General features: G+C 47.6%; 1 protein-coding gene across 1 annotated transcript in view; it reads right to left on the bottom strand.

The window, feature by feature from the left end:
* NLE1 (notchless homolog 1) overlaps positions 1–17,176 on the bottom strand; it is a 203,986-nt gene that overhangs the window by 146,304 nt on the left and 40,506 nt on the right. Inside the window, exon 6 of the mRNA XM_085647121.1 lies at positions 16,164–16,261. Within this exon, the coding sequence (XP_085503247.1) occupies positions 16,164–16,261 (98 nt within the window). The remainder of the gene's footprint in view (positions 1–16,163; positions 16,262–17,176) is intronic.

The raw sequence follows: 17,176 nt of genomic DNA, 5'->3' as shown, positions 1-17,176 counted from the left end.
AGTTTTCCTTTCCTAAATATCACCGGGTGATACTAGATTTCCCTTTCAAAAGACCCACCCCCTTCTAAGGCTTATCGTTTTTCTGTTTTTTCCCTCCCCCCCCCCCCCCCCCCCCCCTCCCCTATTTCTTTCAGCCTTGAGAAAGCCCTGGCCAGAAACCGTGCCACAAGGGCGAAACACGTGTTGGCTGTTCACCTCCGCTCTAAATTTGGCTTGTTCACCTTACCTCGATGAATCTATCTTGTTCTAATAACTGGATCATTTGAAATATAAAGCCTTTTATCTGAACAAATAAATAACATTTTGGATTCACCAACTTATTGGATTGTTTTGATAACGAGGGAGTGAAACTGACTCACTACTACAAGCGTGTATACTTTTTGAGGCCATAGAGGTCCAGTGCCTTGAGTCTTTCCTCCAAGAAATAAATAATCAATTTGACAAATCGAGCAATTTTCTCCAGAACTTGGGATCCCTGGGCCTCAATATCTCTACATTAACTTACAATCAGGATGACTTTTCTTTTAAAGCAGTTATGTACATTTTTCAACGCTTATTCATGCCCATCCAAAGGGAACAACCTCTTTAGTACATTACAGGGCAGAAAGTGTGTGGATTACACATATAGTCTGCCACTATGCTAGGCGAAAAAACCTATCACTGCGATACTGCAACCAGTCCTGCCCTTGTTCACCTACTGCACATCTTCTCAGGTGTAAGGTGATCCAGGAAGGGGTCCAATGGAGCTGTGTCCAACTTCGACACAATTCCATGCCCTGAAAATGTATATTTGAATGGACTGGCAGGAGTGAGGTAGGTAGAGGTGCAAGAGAGTTAAGTGGATTCTAGGTAACTGGAGTGTTTGTAGATTAAATTAATTATTTACAGAGGTTTTCTGGCTTTGTTTCTTAATATTCCTCTATAAAACTGGAAGGCAAGTGGGAAAACGCAGCTGCATAGATGTTCAGGAGTCTTTATCCTGAAACAATTGTGTAGTTGTGGCTTGGAATGGGAGAGATTTTAGCTCATTTCAAGATGGCCACCATCTAACGGATCGTGGCACAGGCATGGTTTCTCTATGTCCTAGTTGCCACTTTAATATTGTTGGAGATTTGGATAAGATGGCAGCCGCCAATATGAGGGACCTCATGCATCATCCCTTCCCTTTCTCACTTGTATAGTTATTGGTTGCTTTGCAACTAGTTTTGCACTTAGTTTTCACACTTCGTTTTCACACAAACAAACTTGTATAGCAAATAAAAAGTTACTTACCTGTAACAAAGGTTTTGCAGCTACTTTTCAAAATTAGGAAATCTGTATTCCTGATGAATTGCTAGGAATTGGAAATCACAAATGAGTTTCATTTGTGATTTCCTAGTGGTTCGTAAATAGACCTACCTCATGCATATTTATGAGGTAAGTCGCAACTTGCGATGTTATGTTATGTTATTTTTATTTGTACCGCGCACAGCTGCCCCAGCAAAGGGGCGTCCTGGCGCTTTGAGAAGGTGAACACAACACAGCACTAAAAGCGGACAAAAGGAGACGAGACACAACAGATAAGCTAAACAAATAAAAAGGTCTTGATAGCCCGTCTAAACTGAAGGAGCTCATCGATGGCCCGGATTTGTGGAGGAAGAGAATTCCACCAACTCGCTGCCAGGACTCGAAAGGAGCGGCCACCAATTCTGCTCAACTTAAAACGCGGGACCACTGCTAAGTTCTGGCCTAGCGATCTAAGAGTGCGAGAGGGGACATAGGGAATCAGCAATTTCTCCAAGATTTGTGGGGGAGTACCCTTTAGGATTTTAAAAGCAAAGCAGAAAACCTTAAATCTAATCCTCTGCTGCACAGGGAGCCAGTGGAGAGAGCGCAGAGTATTGGACACCGAGCATCGCCTAGGCAGACCTGTCACCAGTCGGGCCGCAGCGTTTTGAACCCGCTGGAGCCGCAGAAATACTGACTGGTTTATCCCCGCCAGTAGGGAGCTGGCATAGTCCAGCCTGGACAGCACTGATGCTTGGACCACCAGCTGTCTTGTGGGTGCATCAAAAAATTGGAGGATGGGTCGAAGTCCATCCATTAGGAACTGCTGGGGTCAGCAGACCACCATGTATGTGATTTCTTTTTAATAAACCAATCTTTTTTCTTTTAAATCCAACCTACTTTCCTTAAAGGAAAACAGGATGCGTTTAAAAATGAAAAGTGAAACTTTGCAATTAAATCTTGGAAGAGTAGGCATTGGTCCGTGGGATTGGTTTTCCATTCTCAAAAGGCAAAGAGATCCCTTGGGAACCCCTTCCCATTTGCGATGGGGTTACCACCTCCTTCAAGGAGTCGGTAAAATATAAAATGTGTTGCAATCGTAATGCAGATTTCCCACAGTTTTAATGTATAGAAAATAATGATTTTATTAAAGGCACGGAGGCTAATATTATGCATATACCGTTATTACTACTCAAACACAGCAGCAACATCACATAGAATTAGAATACAAAACACTCTAGAACACTGAACATGCTTATATTCCCAGAACAGGCAGCCATCTTCCTCTTTGTAGCTGCGAAAAAACAAGTCCCATTATAAAACATCCTTACGTCTTCAATACTCCTCAGTCTTCAAACATCTTCAACTCTCCTCTTCTTTTAACCTACAAAACAAACAAATGCATTGATAATAATGGGTGGGCACAGTGGAGGGATAATATTAGCCTCCGTGCCTTTAATAAAATCATGATTTTCTATACATTAAAACTGTGGAAAATCTGCATTTTATGGCAAGGCCCGGAGGCCAATATTATGCATGTTCAAAGTTCTTCTAAAACGGATACCAACACATTTTCCACAGGTTTAAAGTAAAACCTTCTAAAGGTATTTTCATTAGACCAATCTGCCACTTTCATAATTCCATTCCAACTAAATCCTCTCATGAAAGCTTTACTCGCCATCGCTCCTCTTACTGAAGGTGCTCCAAAAACACTAATATCCACACCAGCCTTAATCATTATACCCCTTATCCACCTCGCTATGGTGGGGGTTGAAACGGCCTTATATGGTTTCACATAAGAAATTAACAATTGCATACAACTTTCTGATTTCAAACCTAAAGTTCTTTTCTCATACTCCTTTAAACAACTAACCACACATAAAACCTTATTTCATTCAAAAAGTGGGTAAAAGACTGATTTAGACATAGTTTTTATCCTTTTCCTAATTTCTAAAACTACCCCCTCTGGTTGAAAAAAACCTTGAATTTACCTCTAAAGCTCTTACATCCGAAACCCTCCTAAAAGAAACTAGACACAAAAGCATAGCCAATTTCCATGATAAAAGTTTCAGATCCAAACCAGAATTCGCTCCCCAACTTTCCAATTCTTTAACTACCACTGAAACATCCTAAAGGGATGAATACTTAGCCCTTGGTGGTGCACAATACGTACACTTTTAACTAATTTTTTAACCAAAGCATGTTAGCATGTTGACCAACAGGAAGTCCTTCAACCAAAGCATGATCTGCCGAAATTGCTGACCTACTAGAATTTACTGTACTATATGCCAAACCCTCTTCAAATTGCTCTGACAAATAATCGGCAACGCCTACCACAGGTGCCGATATGGGATCCAAACCCCTCTTAATACACCAATCATTCCATTTTCTTCATGCTGAACCATATGCCCTAGAAGTACCTCTTGACCAGGATTTAGACACAAGATCCTCCGCTCTCTTTGTTAATCCATGCATCTGCCATACTCTCCTGAAATCAACCAAGCTATTAACCTTAACTGCCCTGACACCACCATTTCGTGAACGTTCCCTTGAACATCTTGAAGAATTTCCCTTATATTCGGCAAGACTACCAGATCCTCCACCAAAAGGTTAATTAAGTCTGGAAACCACACCTGAGCTCTCCAAAAAGGGGTTATCAGAACTAACTCCGCTTGTTCCCTCCTGACCTTGTTCAGTACTCTCTGGATCATTGAAAACGGAGGAAAGGCATAATTCCTCCCCTCTTTCCAAATCTGTAGAAATGTATCTACCCCTTTCGCCTCTGGATCCGGTCTCCAACTGTAGAAATCTTTCAACTGAGCATTCAGTCTGCAAAAAGATCCACCTTTAATGGACCCCACATCTTCTCCAAACTCAGAAAAACTTCCCTCGTCAGTCTCCAATTGCTTACATCCCTCAGGTATCTTGAATACCAATCCGCTTCTACGTTGTTCAACCCTGGTATATACTGAGCTTGAACTTTTATTTCCCTTGTCAAGCAAAACTCCTTGGCTAGCTCCGCCAACCCTCTTGATCGAGCACCTCCCATTTTGTTCACATACCGAACTGCTGACAAATTGTCCATTTTCAAAAGTACACAACACTTCACTCGATCCTTCAAAAAACTCTTTATCGCAAAAGACCCTGCCAAGAGTTCCAGACAATTTTTGTGCATCTTTCCCTCTTTCTTTGACCATTGTCAGTCTGTTGCAACCATTCAACACCTTGCACCCCATCCGTGCATGCTCGCATCCGACTCTATCTCTGGCATCTCTCCAAAAATCGCCGTTCCATTCCATGCTTCTAAACTCATCATCCACCAATCCAACTCCTCCTGTGTTTCTTGATTCATTCTCACTTTCTGTGAATATCTTGCGTCTTTCCTTAAATGAAATGCCTTCAATCTCTGTAAAGCTCGATAATGAAGAGGTACCGGGAAAATCGCCTGAATCGATGAGGATAGTAGGCCTAGCAAACGAGCCAACTGCCTCAGAGTAATCCACTCCGCATTCCTGACTCTCCTCACCTCCTTCCTGATTCTCCATCGGCAATTTCAATACGCATTCCAATGTCAATATCTGAAAGCCTAAAAATGTCATTTCCTGTTTTGGATCTATACAAGACTTCTCCCTGTTCACTACAAATCCCAGATCCTCTATGACTTTCACTGCAAACTCGGTTTGTTCCCTTGCTAGAATTCTCTCCTCTGCCATAATCAGGATATCGTTCAGATACACAATCAGAAGAATCCCTCTTGACCTCAACCAGGCTACCACAGGTCTCATCACTTTTGTAAAGCACCAAGGAGCCGATGTTAGCCCAAACGGAAGACTCTTGAACCTCTATCTCCTCCCTTTCCACCTGAATTGCAAAAGGTCCCTTTGCTCTTGACACATTGGAATCGTTAGATAAGCGTCCTTCAAGTCTAACCTCGTCATCCAATCTCCTTTCCTCAACAGGTCTCTCAGCATATGAATCCCTTCCATCTTGAAGTGATTGTAACCAACCCAATCGTTTAACTCCCTTAGATTTATTACCGGTCTCATTCCTTTCTCTTTTTTCTCCACTAAAAACAAATTGCTTATAAAACAACCTCTCGCAGGCTCTATTGCACCTTTTTCCTCCAAAGCTAACACCTCCTCCTATGAAAACATAACCACCTCCGTAACTTGTGCCATAGGGTCTTGAACCTCTCCCAAAACTGCTTCTGGTAAAGCCTTACCCTCGGCCGGGAAACCAACCCCGCGTTCGCCCGGCCGTTCCAAAAACCTTTCTTATGTCCTTTTGCTCTTTTTGTAAGCTGTTAAATGTGCCTACATATCTTGCCATGTCTTTAACTAAGTCATCTCCGAAAAGGAGACCTTCGCTTTCTTCGCCCAACTCCTTTCCTGCCAATTCTGCGAGCTTTGGGTCAATCTTAAAGAGAATACACTTCCTTCTTTCTATGCACAAAGCTGCATTTGCGTTCCCAAGTAAACATATTGCTCTCTGCAACCACAGGCGCGTTTCAATTACATCCACACCAGTATTATTGCTATGAGCCTCCTCGCACACATCAAAAACTTTTGTAAGCGGTCCCAACACATCCAAAAGCCTGTCTTGATAGCCTTTTGACCTTTGTCTAGACCCCTTCTCGGGTCCTTTCCACTTTTATTAATGAAAGCTAGCATCTTTTGATCTAGTTCAGGTTGTACGCCACCTTACTATTGAGACTAGGTCTTGGACACTCCGAACGTAGCCTTGTTCTCACTTCTTTAGGGATCTCTCTTCTAATCCAAAATCTTATATATTTGGCTACATGATCAGCCGGAGTCCATTGTGGAGATAATGGATGTTGTATCAGTAAAGGATCAAACATATCCTCTCCTTGAGGATCTACAAAATCCCCAATTTCCAATTTGATCTCTTTCTCATCAATTTTTCTTTTCTTTCTTGGGACCTCCTCAACATCCGAATACTCCAGGCTTGAACTACATGTCAATTCAACATCACCCGAGGATGAGCTTGAATCACACGATACAGCACTATGTTTCCTCTTTTGCGCCTTTATAGCGCGAACGTTGGCCTTTATAGCCTTTCCTTTCTGAACCTTATGTTCATCATTCCTCATGTTCTTTCCTTTTTCTACATTCTTTCTCTTCTCTTTCCTTTTCTGACCTTCTCCCGACACTCCTTCCACCACATCAACTTCCTCTGTAGTCCAAAAACTTTACACCTCACCACTTTTCTGCCTAGTCTCCCTTTTCTTCACACTTGTTTCAAAAGTTTTTTCTATTTTTTTTATCTATTAAGGCTGATAACCCCTTAAAGATTTTATCCATATAGGCTTTCATTTTTTCCTCTAGATTTCCTTCACATTTCAAATATTAATTCACAAAAATATTTTCTCACTAAACAGCACCTTTCGGGGGCGGAGCCAAGATGGCGGAGTGAGCAGTCGTCCTGCTCCGGAGCTCCCGCCGAGGTCGGATCAAGCACCGGCCGTAAGGTCGACAACAGCATTCAAGATCCTCGAGAGGCACTCCCGGACCCTCGGGATTGGACTCCGAAGCAGCGGAGCGGGGGTTGGCGGCTGAGAAGCGGACGCGAGGGCGAGAAGAGAGAGGTGGTGCGGGGAAGCGCTGCGGCCGCACGGACGAGGCAGCTCCCCGAGGGGTGATCGAGCGGCGGAGGGATTCCCGGATCTCCAGAGTGGCGAGCACCCGCACTCACAGAGGGTCGCGGAGACGGAGGTGGGAGCCCCCCCGAGACCGGTGGAGTGGCGTCGCTGCTGCGGAAGGGCCCGACCCGCCATCTTGGACAGCCGGGAGTGACGCAAGAGCCAGGACAAGGAGATCGGTGGCCCGCGGCATGTAGCAAGAACTGGACTTGGAGCTGCTGTAAGATGGGGGGCCTGGGGGACCCCGAGGTGGCGGGAGGCACCCCCTACCCTCCCTCCCCCCCCTGCGTACATAGCGCTGAGGCAGCATTGGAGGTGAGGAGCGGCGCGTGGAGGAGCAGCCCGGGAGAGCGAGTCACGCCCAGCTTGGCGGTGACGGGGGTCGGCTACCTGCTCTCTCCCAGGAGGTGGAGATTCCCCGGTCCGAGCCCTTGAGTTGATTGCAGCCCGGGGGTCTGGAGCTGCTGGAAGTGGTGCCTGGGGTTCGAGGCTTGGCCCTTGCTGCTGGGGTACTGAGTTGCCGGAGGGTCGGGGACGCCGAGGGCAGTAGCGGAGAGGCTTGTGGAGCGGCCCTTGGCGCATGGAGTAACGGCTGGGTTGTTGGAAGCCGGCCACGAGCGGTGGGGGGCCCTCCCTCTACCCCCTTGGACATCGGAGAGACTGGCTGGGGTTGAGTCGTGGCGCGCTGGACACGCTGGCAGTCGGGGTTCTCCGGTTCGGAGGCTCGGAGCCGGTACTCGGCGGTGCATCGAAGTCCGCCACTACTGTGCCTGGGAGCATAAGGGTTAACTTGAGCCCCGCGCCTGCAGGAGGAGAAGGACACTACGTGCTGGGGGTGAGGCCCGCGACGGCGGCAGCCGGTGAGTTGACAGACCAAGAGGACAGGGAAGAGCACGTGGCGAGCTTTGGAGAGTTGGAGGTCCCTGCTGGCCGCGGAGGGAGTTGGTGCAGCTGGTGGTGATAGTTGGGGCACAGCGGCTCGTCGGAAAGAGGCTTCCCAGCGGAGGAGTGGAGGGGGACGGGGGCTCCCCACACGATAGCCAGGGGCACTGAGAGCGGAGTGATGTCCATCCAAAGGAAGAGGCAGGACAAAACCATTAAAGACCTGTTTTCCAGGGGTCCGGACGGGAAGATGCCCGCGGCCTCGGATCACGGGGGGGGGGGAGACGGCCCCGGAGGGTCTGAGCCCATTACTAAGGCCTTCATGGAGTCGATGTTAGCCGCGTTGCGGGCGGACATACAATCCTTCAAGCAAGAGTTCAAATCGAAACTCAAGGAGGTCCGCCGAGACGTGGACGGCATCGGTGAGAGGGTCGCAGAGCTGGAGGGCAAGAGTGATGGGAGAGATGAGGAGGTCGCGACTCTGCAGCAGGAAATCATTCGACTGCACGACCAGCAAGTGGACCTTCAGGGCCATCTTGAGGATCTCGAAAACCGCTCCCGTCGCCATAACATCCGTGTCAGGGGGGGAAGATGGACGATGCCTCAAAAGATATTCTTGCCTACGCGAGGGAACTCTTCAATCACATCCTGGAGCGCCCTCTAGACACGGAGTTGGTGATAGATCGGGCCCATAGGACAGGGCCCCCCAGGGCACCGTCGTCTCCCCCTTCAGACATTCTGGTGTGTGTACAGGATTACCGCACCAAGGAGTTGATAATGCAAAGCGCGAGAAAGATGCACCCCTTGCAGTTTCGTGGCCATAGCCCGGTGCTCTATCAGGACTTGTCCGCCCTCACGCTGCAGAAGCGGCGTCTCTTTAGACCCGTTACGACACACCTTCAGCAGAACAACATTCCCTACAGCTGGGGTCACCCCTTTCATTTGGTGTTCCGGAAGGAGGACAAGCTCTACCAGTTGCGCTCTTTGTCGGAAGCCTGCAAGTTACTGGGGGTGGACCCCCCGGATGAGACGGGAGCGGAGGAGTCACCCACAGTGGGGGCTGAGAACACTGGGCCTCGCTGGCGGCAACAGGGGTGTAAACGCCGGTCCAAGAAGCCGCCGGCTGCGGAGATCACAAGGGGCCGCCTATCGGCGCTGGAGGCCGTCACCTCGGACCTTTCTGGTACTAACAATGGCTGAACTGGTCAAGCAAGGTATCTGAGTAACTCTGCTTAGTGGATCCAGACCTGGGCGGGAGGGAGGGCTTCTTTCCACTTATTAGTGGACATTCCCCAATGTCTTATTGCTGATCATGGACGAACGATGGACTTCTGGTTCTATGTTATTATGAGGTTGTGTTTTTTGGGTTGGGGGTTTTTGGGGTGGGGGAGGGGAGAGGGACGGTGCTCCGCGTCTGCCATTCCTTCACGATTAGAGTGATCCTTGGGGCCCATGGGTCCCTGACCAGTTCACGCTGCGGAGGTCCAGGCGCCGCAACGCGGGCCACCAAACGGGCAGAGTAGTCCAGGGGAGACATCATGCCACCCACCACACTTAAGATATTGACCCTGAATGTTCGGGGGCTTAACAATCCCGTTAAACGGAGGGCCGTTCTCTCTTGCTTAGAAAACTCACGCGGATCTTTGTTTGTTGCAGGAAACCCACCTACTAGGGCGGGACTGTCATCGGCTTCGGTCCCGGAAGTTTCCCACACAATTCTTCTCCTCGGGACCAACCAAAACAGCAGGGGTGGCGATCCTGGTGGCACAGCGGTTTCGGGGGGAAGTTCTACACAAGGTAGCGGAGATCAGGGGACGATTATTGATATACCGCTTTGCTCTTGGGGGAGTACCGTTCACGATTGGCTCCTTGTATGCTCCGAACGAGGGGGCCGAGCGCTTTTTACGGGCGGCAATTCTGGAGGCCACGGCCACACCCGATCGCAATGTTGTCATCGGGGGGGGGGGACCTTAATTTGGTGTTTGATAATGCTCAGGACCGCTCTAGCCAGCGCTCTCACCAGACTGGGGCAATTTCTACCGAGGGGCTCCTGTACCTGCGGGAGCTGGGGTTCTGCGACTTATGGCATAGTATGCATCCACGGGATAGAGAATACACCTTTTATTCTAATGCGCATAAGACCTACGCCAGACTGGACCATTTCCTGGTGTCTTCGTCGGCGCGGGCGATCGCTACGGCAGCGGAGATAGGCACAGCATCTTTATCGGACCACGCTCCGGTGACCGCGATTTTCACCCTCTCACCCATGTCGCGTCAATCTAGGGTTTGGCGACTACGGGACGCCCTCTTGCACCGGGAGGCAGTGCTCAACAAAATCCAGCATCAGATTCGAGACTTCCTTAAACACAATGATAACACGGACACCACACCTGCCACGCAGTGGTCGGTGTTGAAGGCAGTCTTGCGGGGAGAGTTCATCTCCATCGCGGCGGCGGACAATAGGGAGCGGGAGAACAAACGGGGGGAGCTCACGCAGCAGGTCCGGGAATTGGAGCGGATACACCAGCGGACGGGGGCTCCGAGAGTTTGGCGACAGCATAAGGCCGCTCGCCAACAGCTAACGGCACTTGACCAAGATAGGGCGGAGTTTGCGGCATTACGGTTGCGACACGCCTATTATGCAGGGGGGGACAAATGTGGACGCCTTCTGGCCCACAAGCTTCGTGAGGCTCGTCAACGACAGGGAGTCAAGAAGATCTCTCGGGCAAACGGGGTGGAGGCGACGGAGGACAGGGATATCGCAGAAGCCTTTCGAGAGTTCTACGAGACACTGTATGCGGAGGCCCCCCTAGACCGTTCTGATGGAACGGCTTTTTTAGACTCGATTACACTACCGGTTCTCTCTAAGGCGCAAGCAGGTCATCTAGATAGACCCATTCAACTGGAGGAGGTCGTGTCCGCCATTTCTCGTCTCAGGTTTGGTAAAACCACGGGCCCCGACGGCTTTCCGGCCATCTTTTACAAGAAATTCTGCCCCCAGTTGGCCCCGATCCTCACTTGGTTGTTTAATTCTTTTGCCGCTCAGGGAGCTATTCCCGGTGACCTCCTGGAGGCCTCGATTGTGGATATCCCAAAACCTGGGAAAGACTGCTCGCGGTGTGGTTCTTATCGTCCAATATCCCTCCTTAACGTGGATCTTAAACTGTACACAGGGATTCTTGCTGCCCGCCTTGGCCCCCAGATGCCACTCCTCGTAGACCCGGATCAGGCAGGCTTTATCCCTGAACGACAAACGGCAGACAACACGAAACGGATTTAGCATCTTATTGAAAAGGCGGCTCGGGTTCCGGGGGAATTTATGGTGTTGGCCATTGACGCGGAGAAAGCGGTTGACCGCGTTCATTGGCCATTCCTGGAACAGGTGTTGGAGAGAGCGGGTCTGGGTGCACGGTTTCGCACACACATCCTTAATTGTTATAGGTCCCCCACCGCGGTCGTTAGAGTGAATGGCTTCACGTCCTCCAGATTCCGAATTGAGAGAGGCACGAGGCAGGGGTGCCCATTATCCCCCCCTCCTTTTTGCCCTCTATATGGAGCCCTTGGCCCAGAGGCTGAGACAGAACCCGGAGGTCTCGGGGATTCGGTTCGGGGGTTATGTCCACACGATAAGTTTATACGCGGATGGTGTTCTGTTGTCGTTGTCTGACCCACTGTCCGCTCTCCCGGCATCCTGGAAGGAGCTGGAGGGGTTTGCTCGGGCGGCCGGGTTTAAAGTAAATGCAGAGAAGTCTGTAGCGTTGGACTTATCATTATCTAGTTCTACGCGAGCGAGCCTACAGGCCCGCCTCCCCATTGGTTGGTCAGCGGCCGCAATCTCATACTTGGGGATCCAATTGGCCCCCTCGCTGCCTGCGGTGGTCGATTTGAACTAAACTCTACTGCGTGACAGAATACGTCGGCAGCTTGACCGGTGGCGGCACTGCCCCCTTTCCTGGTTGGGTAGGATTGCCGCAGTAAAGATGACCATCCTTCCGCAGATTTTGTATCTCTTTCGTACTATCCCTCTCCGTCGCCGAGGGGACGGATCAATGCGATGCAGTTGGAGTTGTCCTACTTCGTCTGGAGGGGGCGGAGGCCGCGTATGCGGCGAGCACCGACGTTGTTGAGCCCGGAGGCGGGGGGCCTCGGGGTCCCGGACTTGAGACTCTACTTCCAAACTGCCCAATTGAGATATTTGGTGGAGTGGAGTAAATGGGAATCGGAGAAACATTGGCTGTTCCAGAACCAGGCTATTGCGGCGCGTCCCTTGCAGGAGATCCCCTTCTTACGTAAGCCCCATAGGCCCCCAAATGTATATGCCTCTTATATCACACGTGTCCCTCTTGAAGTTTGGGATGCCACCAATCTTCTGCACAAATTGACCACCTTTCCGTCTCCGCTTACCCCGCTGACGGGCAATCCCGACTTTACCCCTGGCCTGGAGGAAGCCGCCTTTGCGGGGTGGAAGGCGGCAGGTTGCCGGTCCCTTTGCCATGTTTATGGGGGGGAAGGGGGGGTACACTCGTTTGCTCAGCTGCGGGAGGACTTTGGGTTGCAGGAAACAGAGAGGCTGCGATATATGCAGGTGAGACACTGGGCGCTCCAGCCACAAGTTCGCTCTGGGGAGGAGCGGCGCCTCTCCCCTTATGAGCAGTGGCTCATTACACGCACAACAGATAAACACCTCATTTCTGACCTTTATAAGCAACTGCAGATCACATATAAACACTCCTATAACTCTAGCAGGAATAGGTGGGACCGAGATCTGGGGAGAACACTGAGCCATAAGGAATGGGACGATATATATTATAGGGCCAGGCATTCTGCATACCACATGGGACTTACGGAGACTCTCACGAAGATTGTAACGTATTGGTATTACACCCCGGAGCGTTTGCATCAGATGGATCGGGCCCGGGAGGCGCGGTGCTGGAGGGGTTGTGGGGTGGTGGGCAGTCTCACCCATGTCCTGTGGGAATGTACCCATCTCAGATCTTACTGGCAGCAAGTGTTAGACGAAATTGACAGGCATTTTGAGACGGAGATACCACGTTTCCCGGCATATGTACTTCTCGGCCTGCCCAACCCTTTGACTTACCCGTTACGGTCCCGTAGGGGTCGATTGATGGCCATTGCACTAGGGTCCGCTATCCAAAACATTCTCAGTCACTGGGGTACTCCTCAGGGGCCGACTTTTACGGGGTGGCTGCATCGTTTATGGTATGTCTTGGGTATGGAAAAATTGGCACTGAACATGACCGGGGAAGGGGAGAGATTTAGAGAGTTATGGCGGCCCTTCCTGTCGATCTTGGCCGAAAATTCAGGGAAGTCACTTGTCCCAGATATCTAAGATTGCTGCGTCTTGCGGAAGCCTCGGACGAAGGAGGGCACTAGCAGCGCAACGAGGGGTTAGGAACGACGCGGAGCACGGGGGTTGATGGGGAGGGGAGAGGGTTTTCATTTTTTTTTTTTTGGTGGGATAGGTTGTTGTTTTGTATTATAACTGCGAGAAGCCGGGTTATAGCAAAGTAATGTGCAGCTCCTGTACATGTTACACACGCGAGAGGTGATGTTGACCGGCATGGCAGGGGTTGGTATTCTAGCCTGTACGGGAGTTGTTACATGCATATATCTATGTTGAAAATGCAATAAAAACATTTAAACCATAAACAGCACCTTTCCAAAAAAAATAACCTCCATTTAATTTTCCTTTTTCAAAACTGCCAATTCATACCTCTCTATTATAAACTCCTTCCAAAAAACAATCAACTAAGCTCACTTCCCAATCTCACTGACCAAAACTTGACCTCTCCGTGTAGAAACGATCAGTTTCTGACCGAAACTGACATTTCATATCTTTCACATCAAATTCCCTAAATACGGCTGTCAGGTTTCCTTTAATAGTCTTTTTAGTGCTTCCCAACCATCCAGCGGCTCATTTAATCCATTTTCCCTTTATTTACTGTCTGGATTGCAAACGCGCTCGAGCGTGTCATTCTAACCGCTCGAGCGCCGGATACCCTCACGTGCTGATGCGCGTCAAGCAGTCCGCTCCTACTGACGCGCTGCCAATCTGTCCTCGCGCGTGAGAGCTTAGTTATTTTTCAAAGGTAAACTCCTTGCGCGAGTTTAACTTCTCGCGTCCTCCTCATAAAAATAAACTTGTTCGCTCAACCAGACTCATTTTAAATGCCACCCCAATATTTCCACTTCTTATATTTTAAACCTACCATCCGCTTAATACCACAGCATACAGCCTTCTATCATACAAATCAACCTAACAATATTGACTTACAACCTCTTATTCCTTATTACTTTCCCTTTATAAAATATCTATTTCTAACAATTATATATAAATATTAATTAAGCTATTTATTAGACATTACAAATGATAGTACTTATCTTGTGTTCGAGCAGCAACAAAAGAGGAAGATGGCTGCCTGTTCTGGGAATATAAGCATGTTCAGTGTTCTAGAGTGGTTTTTGTATTCTAATTCTATGTGATGTTGCTGCTGTGTTTGAATAGTAATAAAGGTATATGCATAATATTGGCCTCCGGGCCTTGCCATAAAATTCGGTTGCTAAACTATCATCCCATTCAGATTTAGAATTTGGAAGGGGCACTCTAAATATGCCACTTCAAAATAAGGAATCGCAAAAACACACAATGCGATTCAGTACCAAGTTACTAAATGGCAATTTGTGTTTTGTACATATGTAAAAGGATTTTTGCGGTCGGAAACAGCCTGATCGTCCAATTTCTACCACAATAATACTTAGTACAGGAGGCCTTTAATGCTTTCCGTAGCTAAAAGGAAGGTATGAGAAAGAGGAAAGGAAGAAATATCTTACAGATTTTTTAATTTGACCAGACCTGGAGCAAAGAAAAATCGATGGCTAGTCATAAAAACAATCTTATCTTTAGTAAAATAAAAAGTGCAATATATGCTATGCACAGCTGAAATCAAAGACTTTAAAGTTACCAGTTCAAGCTCAAGGACAGCCACAGGCCTATACACCAACACAAAGAAAATAATATTCAGTTCCCACACTGCATGGTCTTTATACTCTGGGAAATAAATACATGTCTCTTAAAATGACACTTCAATACAGTGATCTGCAAGGTTAAACAACAAAAAATATTTTTGGCCTATGGTGGCTAAATAGGATCCAAAGGAATCCACTTTAATAGCAGATCTGGGAAGTAGGGTACAAAAAGGACAAACTATCATACTAAGAAAGTCCCAGGTTACTTTTCTATCCAAAGACTAATGGCAAAACCTGAGCCACTTTCATTGCCTCCTAGTAGAGAGCTATTCGAAGATTCCTTTTGAAGCTTCCACAATGACCGTAAAGTAATGCATCAGGACGAAAGTGGCTAAGATCTGCGAATGAGGGAAGGCGTGAACAGCTATAAACTTTCCCTTGAGAAAGACTTATGCATAGCACTCATTTTGCTCCACCAATGATGCCTCTGTGAAGGAAGATGGTGCAGCACCACAAAGTACGTTGTTCAGAAAGTTCAGTAGCCCTTCTGACATCCCCAGCACACTGAGATACTAAAAAAATAAAAAATTGTACAAGTCACGCCCCCAAACACTTTTTTTAGTGTACTCTAAAACGCAAGGTCTGGAACCCAAAAACACTGTGCAGGTGTACAACATGGCCCACATGATTCAAAGATGTTCGAGTGCCAGACATCTCCAAGATTCTCTCTCAACAACACTGTTACCGAAAGAGGAGCTGGCATGAACCATCATCGCCCCATATTCAATCACCTTCGCAGAAATCTATGGCTCAGCAAACGAATACTTTGAATCTTGCTGGTGGAATATGCATTAAGCCCCATGATCTTTATATATACCCAACAGTGTACCAACCTCAACTTCTTACCTCCCACCAAACACCACACACTCCTTTCCACCCTCTCTACACAGAAGCATCAAAAGACATCATCCAAGCACTAAACCCAAGATCAGATATCAGAGCTTGCCATGCAAAGTACTAAATATCCATGATGCTAGCTCACATAACAAAGGCAGGGTTACATACCCTTATATAGGGTGATTTGATTCAAATCTACCCAACTCTCTAGCAGAATGGCAAACAGCTAGTTTACAGATAGTTGTCTCTTTATGATCTTGAATGGCAGAATTTTGGAGTGGAAATAAAAATAAAATACACTTCTTAGCAACTGCACATACTAAATAATTAATGCTTGGGGCAACAGGCAATTTCATACCGCAAAACCTTTACGGACTTCATGTCTCAGGAAGGCTAGGCTAAAGTTTGATGTTTTACACTCAAATACAAAGGATGTGTACACATGCCAATTACAATGTACGTTTTTACTCACAGGTGGAGGGGTTCCCAGCACAAACAAGTTATCCACTTTGAATGTCCAATCAGCACTCTCCCAATCTGCTTCCCTGTGCTTGGGTCCCACAGAAATATCTAAGCACAAGAAATGAAGATAAAAACAACTGTGACCAATTACTATTTCACTGTGTGGAGGAACAAGCACAACAATGGCATTTCAATTAAAAAGTGTGGTAGGAAACACGTGTCTCAAACACCCAAGGCTATTGGGGTTAGAGTGCCAGGCAGTAACACAAACCTAAGATGCAGGCACACACACTGAAGGAATAAGGGAACATGCCAAGCAAGAAAGGTGGGAAACGCTTAAAGCTAAAATGCGCTCGAAAAAACGATGGCACACGCAAATATCATTAAAATAGTAAAATGGTTGAATATAAAAAATGAAGGCCACAAGATGCTTATTCTGTATGATGACACTAACACCCTTGACCAAAGGATGTAATGATTCGGAGTCTTTAGACTACAACAGCAATCTGCTCCCTCTAATCTTTAGGTCATGAAATCGATCATTATTATTAAATATTTCCAAAGCACAGCACACAGTCACAGGGAACTGCTTTGTGGTCTCATTCAGAGGAACTGAACAGGAGGATGAAAAGTGTGACAATATCGAATGTTTGCTTGATTTAATGCGGATCCAGAGGCGTTTTAATCACAGAAAAAAAACAACATTCGGCATTGTTTAAGAGAAACTGCAAAAGCATATTTAAGTTTTTAAAATATGCGTTTGTGAAGAAAGACTTATTCCTGGAATGCCTCTAGGATAGGGGATATCAAGACGTTGTGGTTATATTTCTAGCACTCCATCTATTTTAAGGATTTCTTGGAATCTGTCCTGCACCAGTAAGAAATCAACACCCATGCTCCCCTTTCATCTCAAGAGGAGTCCATACCCTTGTCAGACTCAATTCATAAGACCATCAGTCTTGCCCAGCTCTAATGGATTGCTGCCAAACTATGCACATTTACTGTGTGTGCAGTTTGGTTATG

Source organism: Triturus cristatus, chromosome 3_2 (genome assembly GCF_964204655.1).
Source record: "Triturus cristatus chromosome 3_2, aTriCri1.1, whole genome shotgun sequence".
Classification (NCBI taxonomy): Eukaryota; Metazoa; Chordata; class Amphibia; order Caudata; family Salamandridae; genus Triturus; species Triturus cristatus.
The sequence above is the reverse complement of the archived record's forward strand: the minus strand, read 5'-3'. Positions and strand labels throughout refer to the sequence as shown.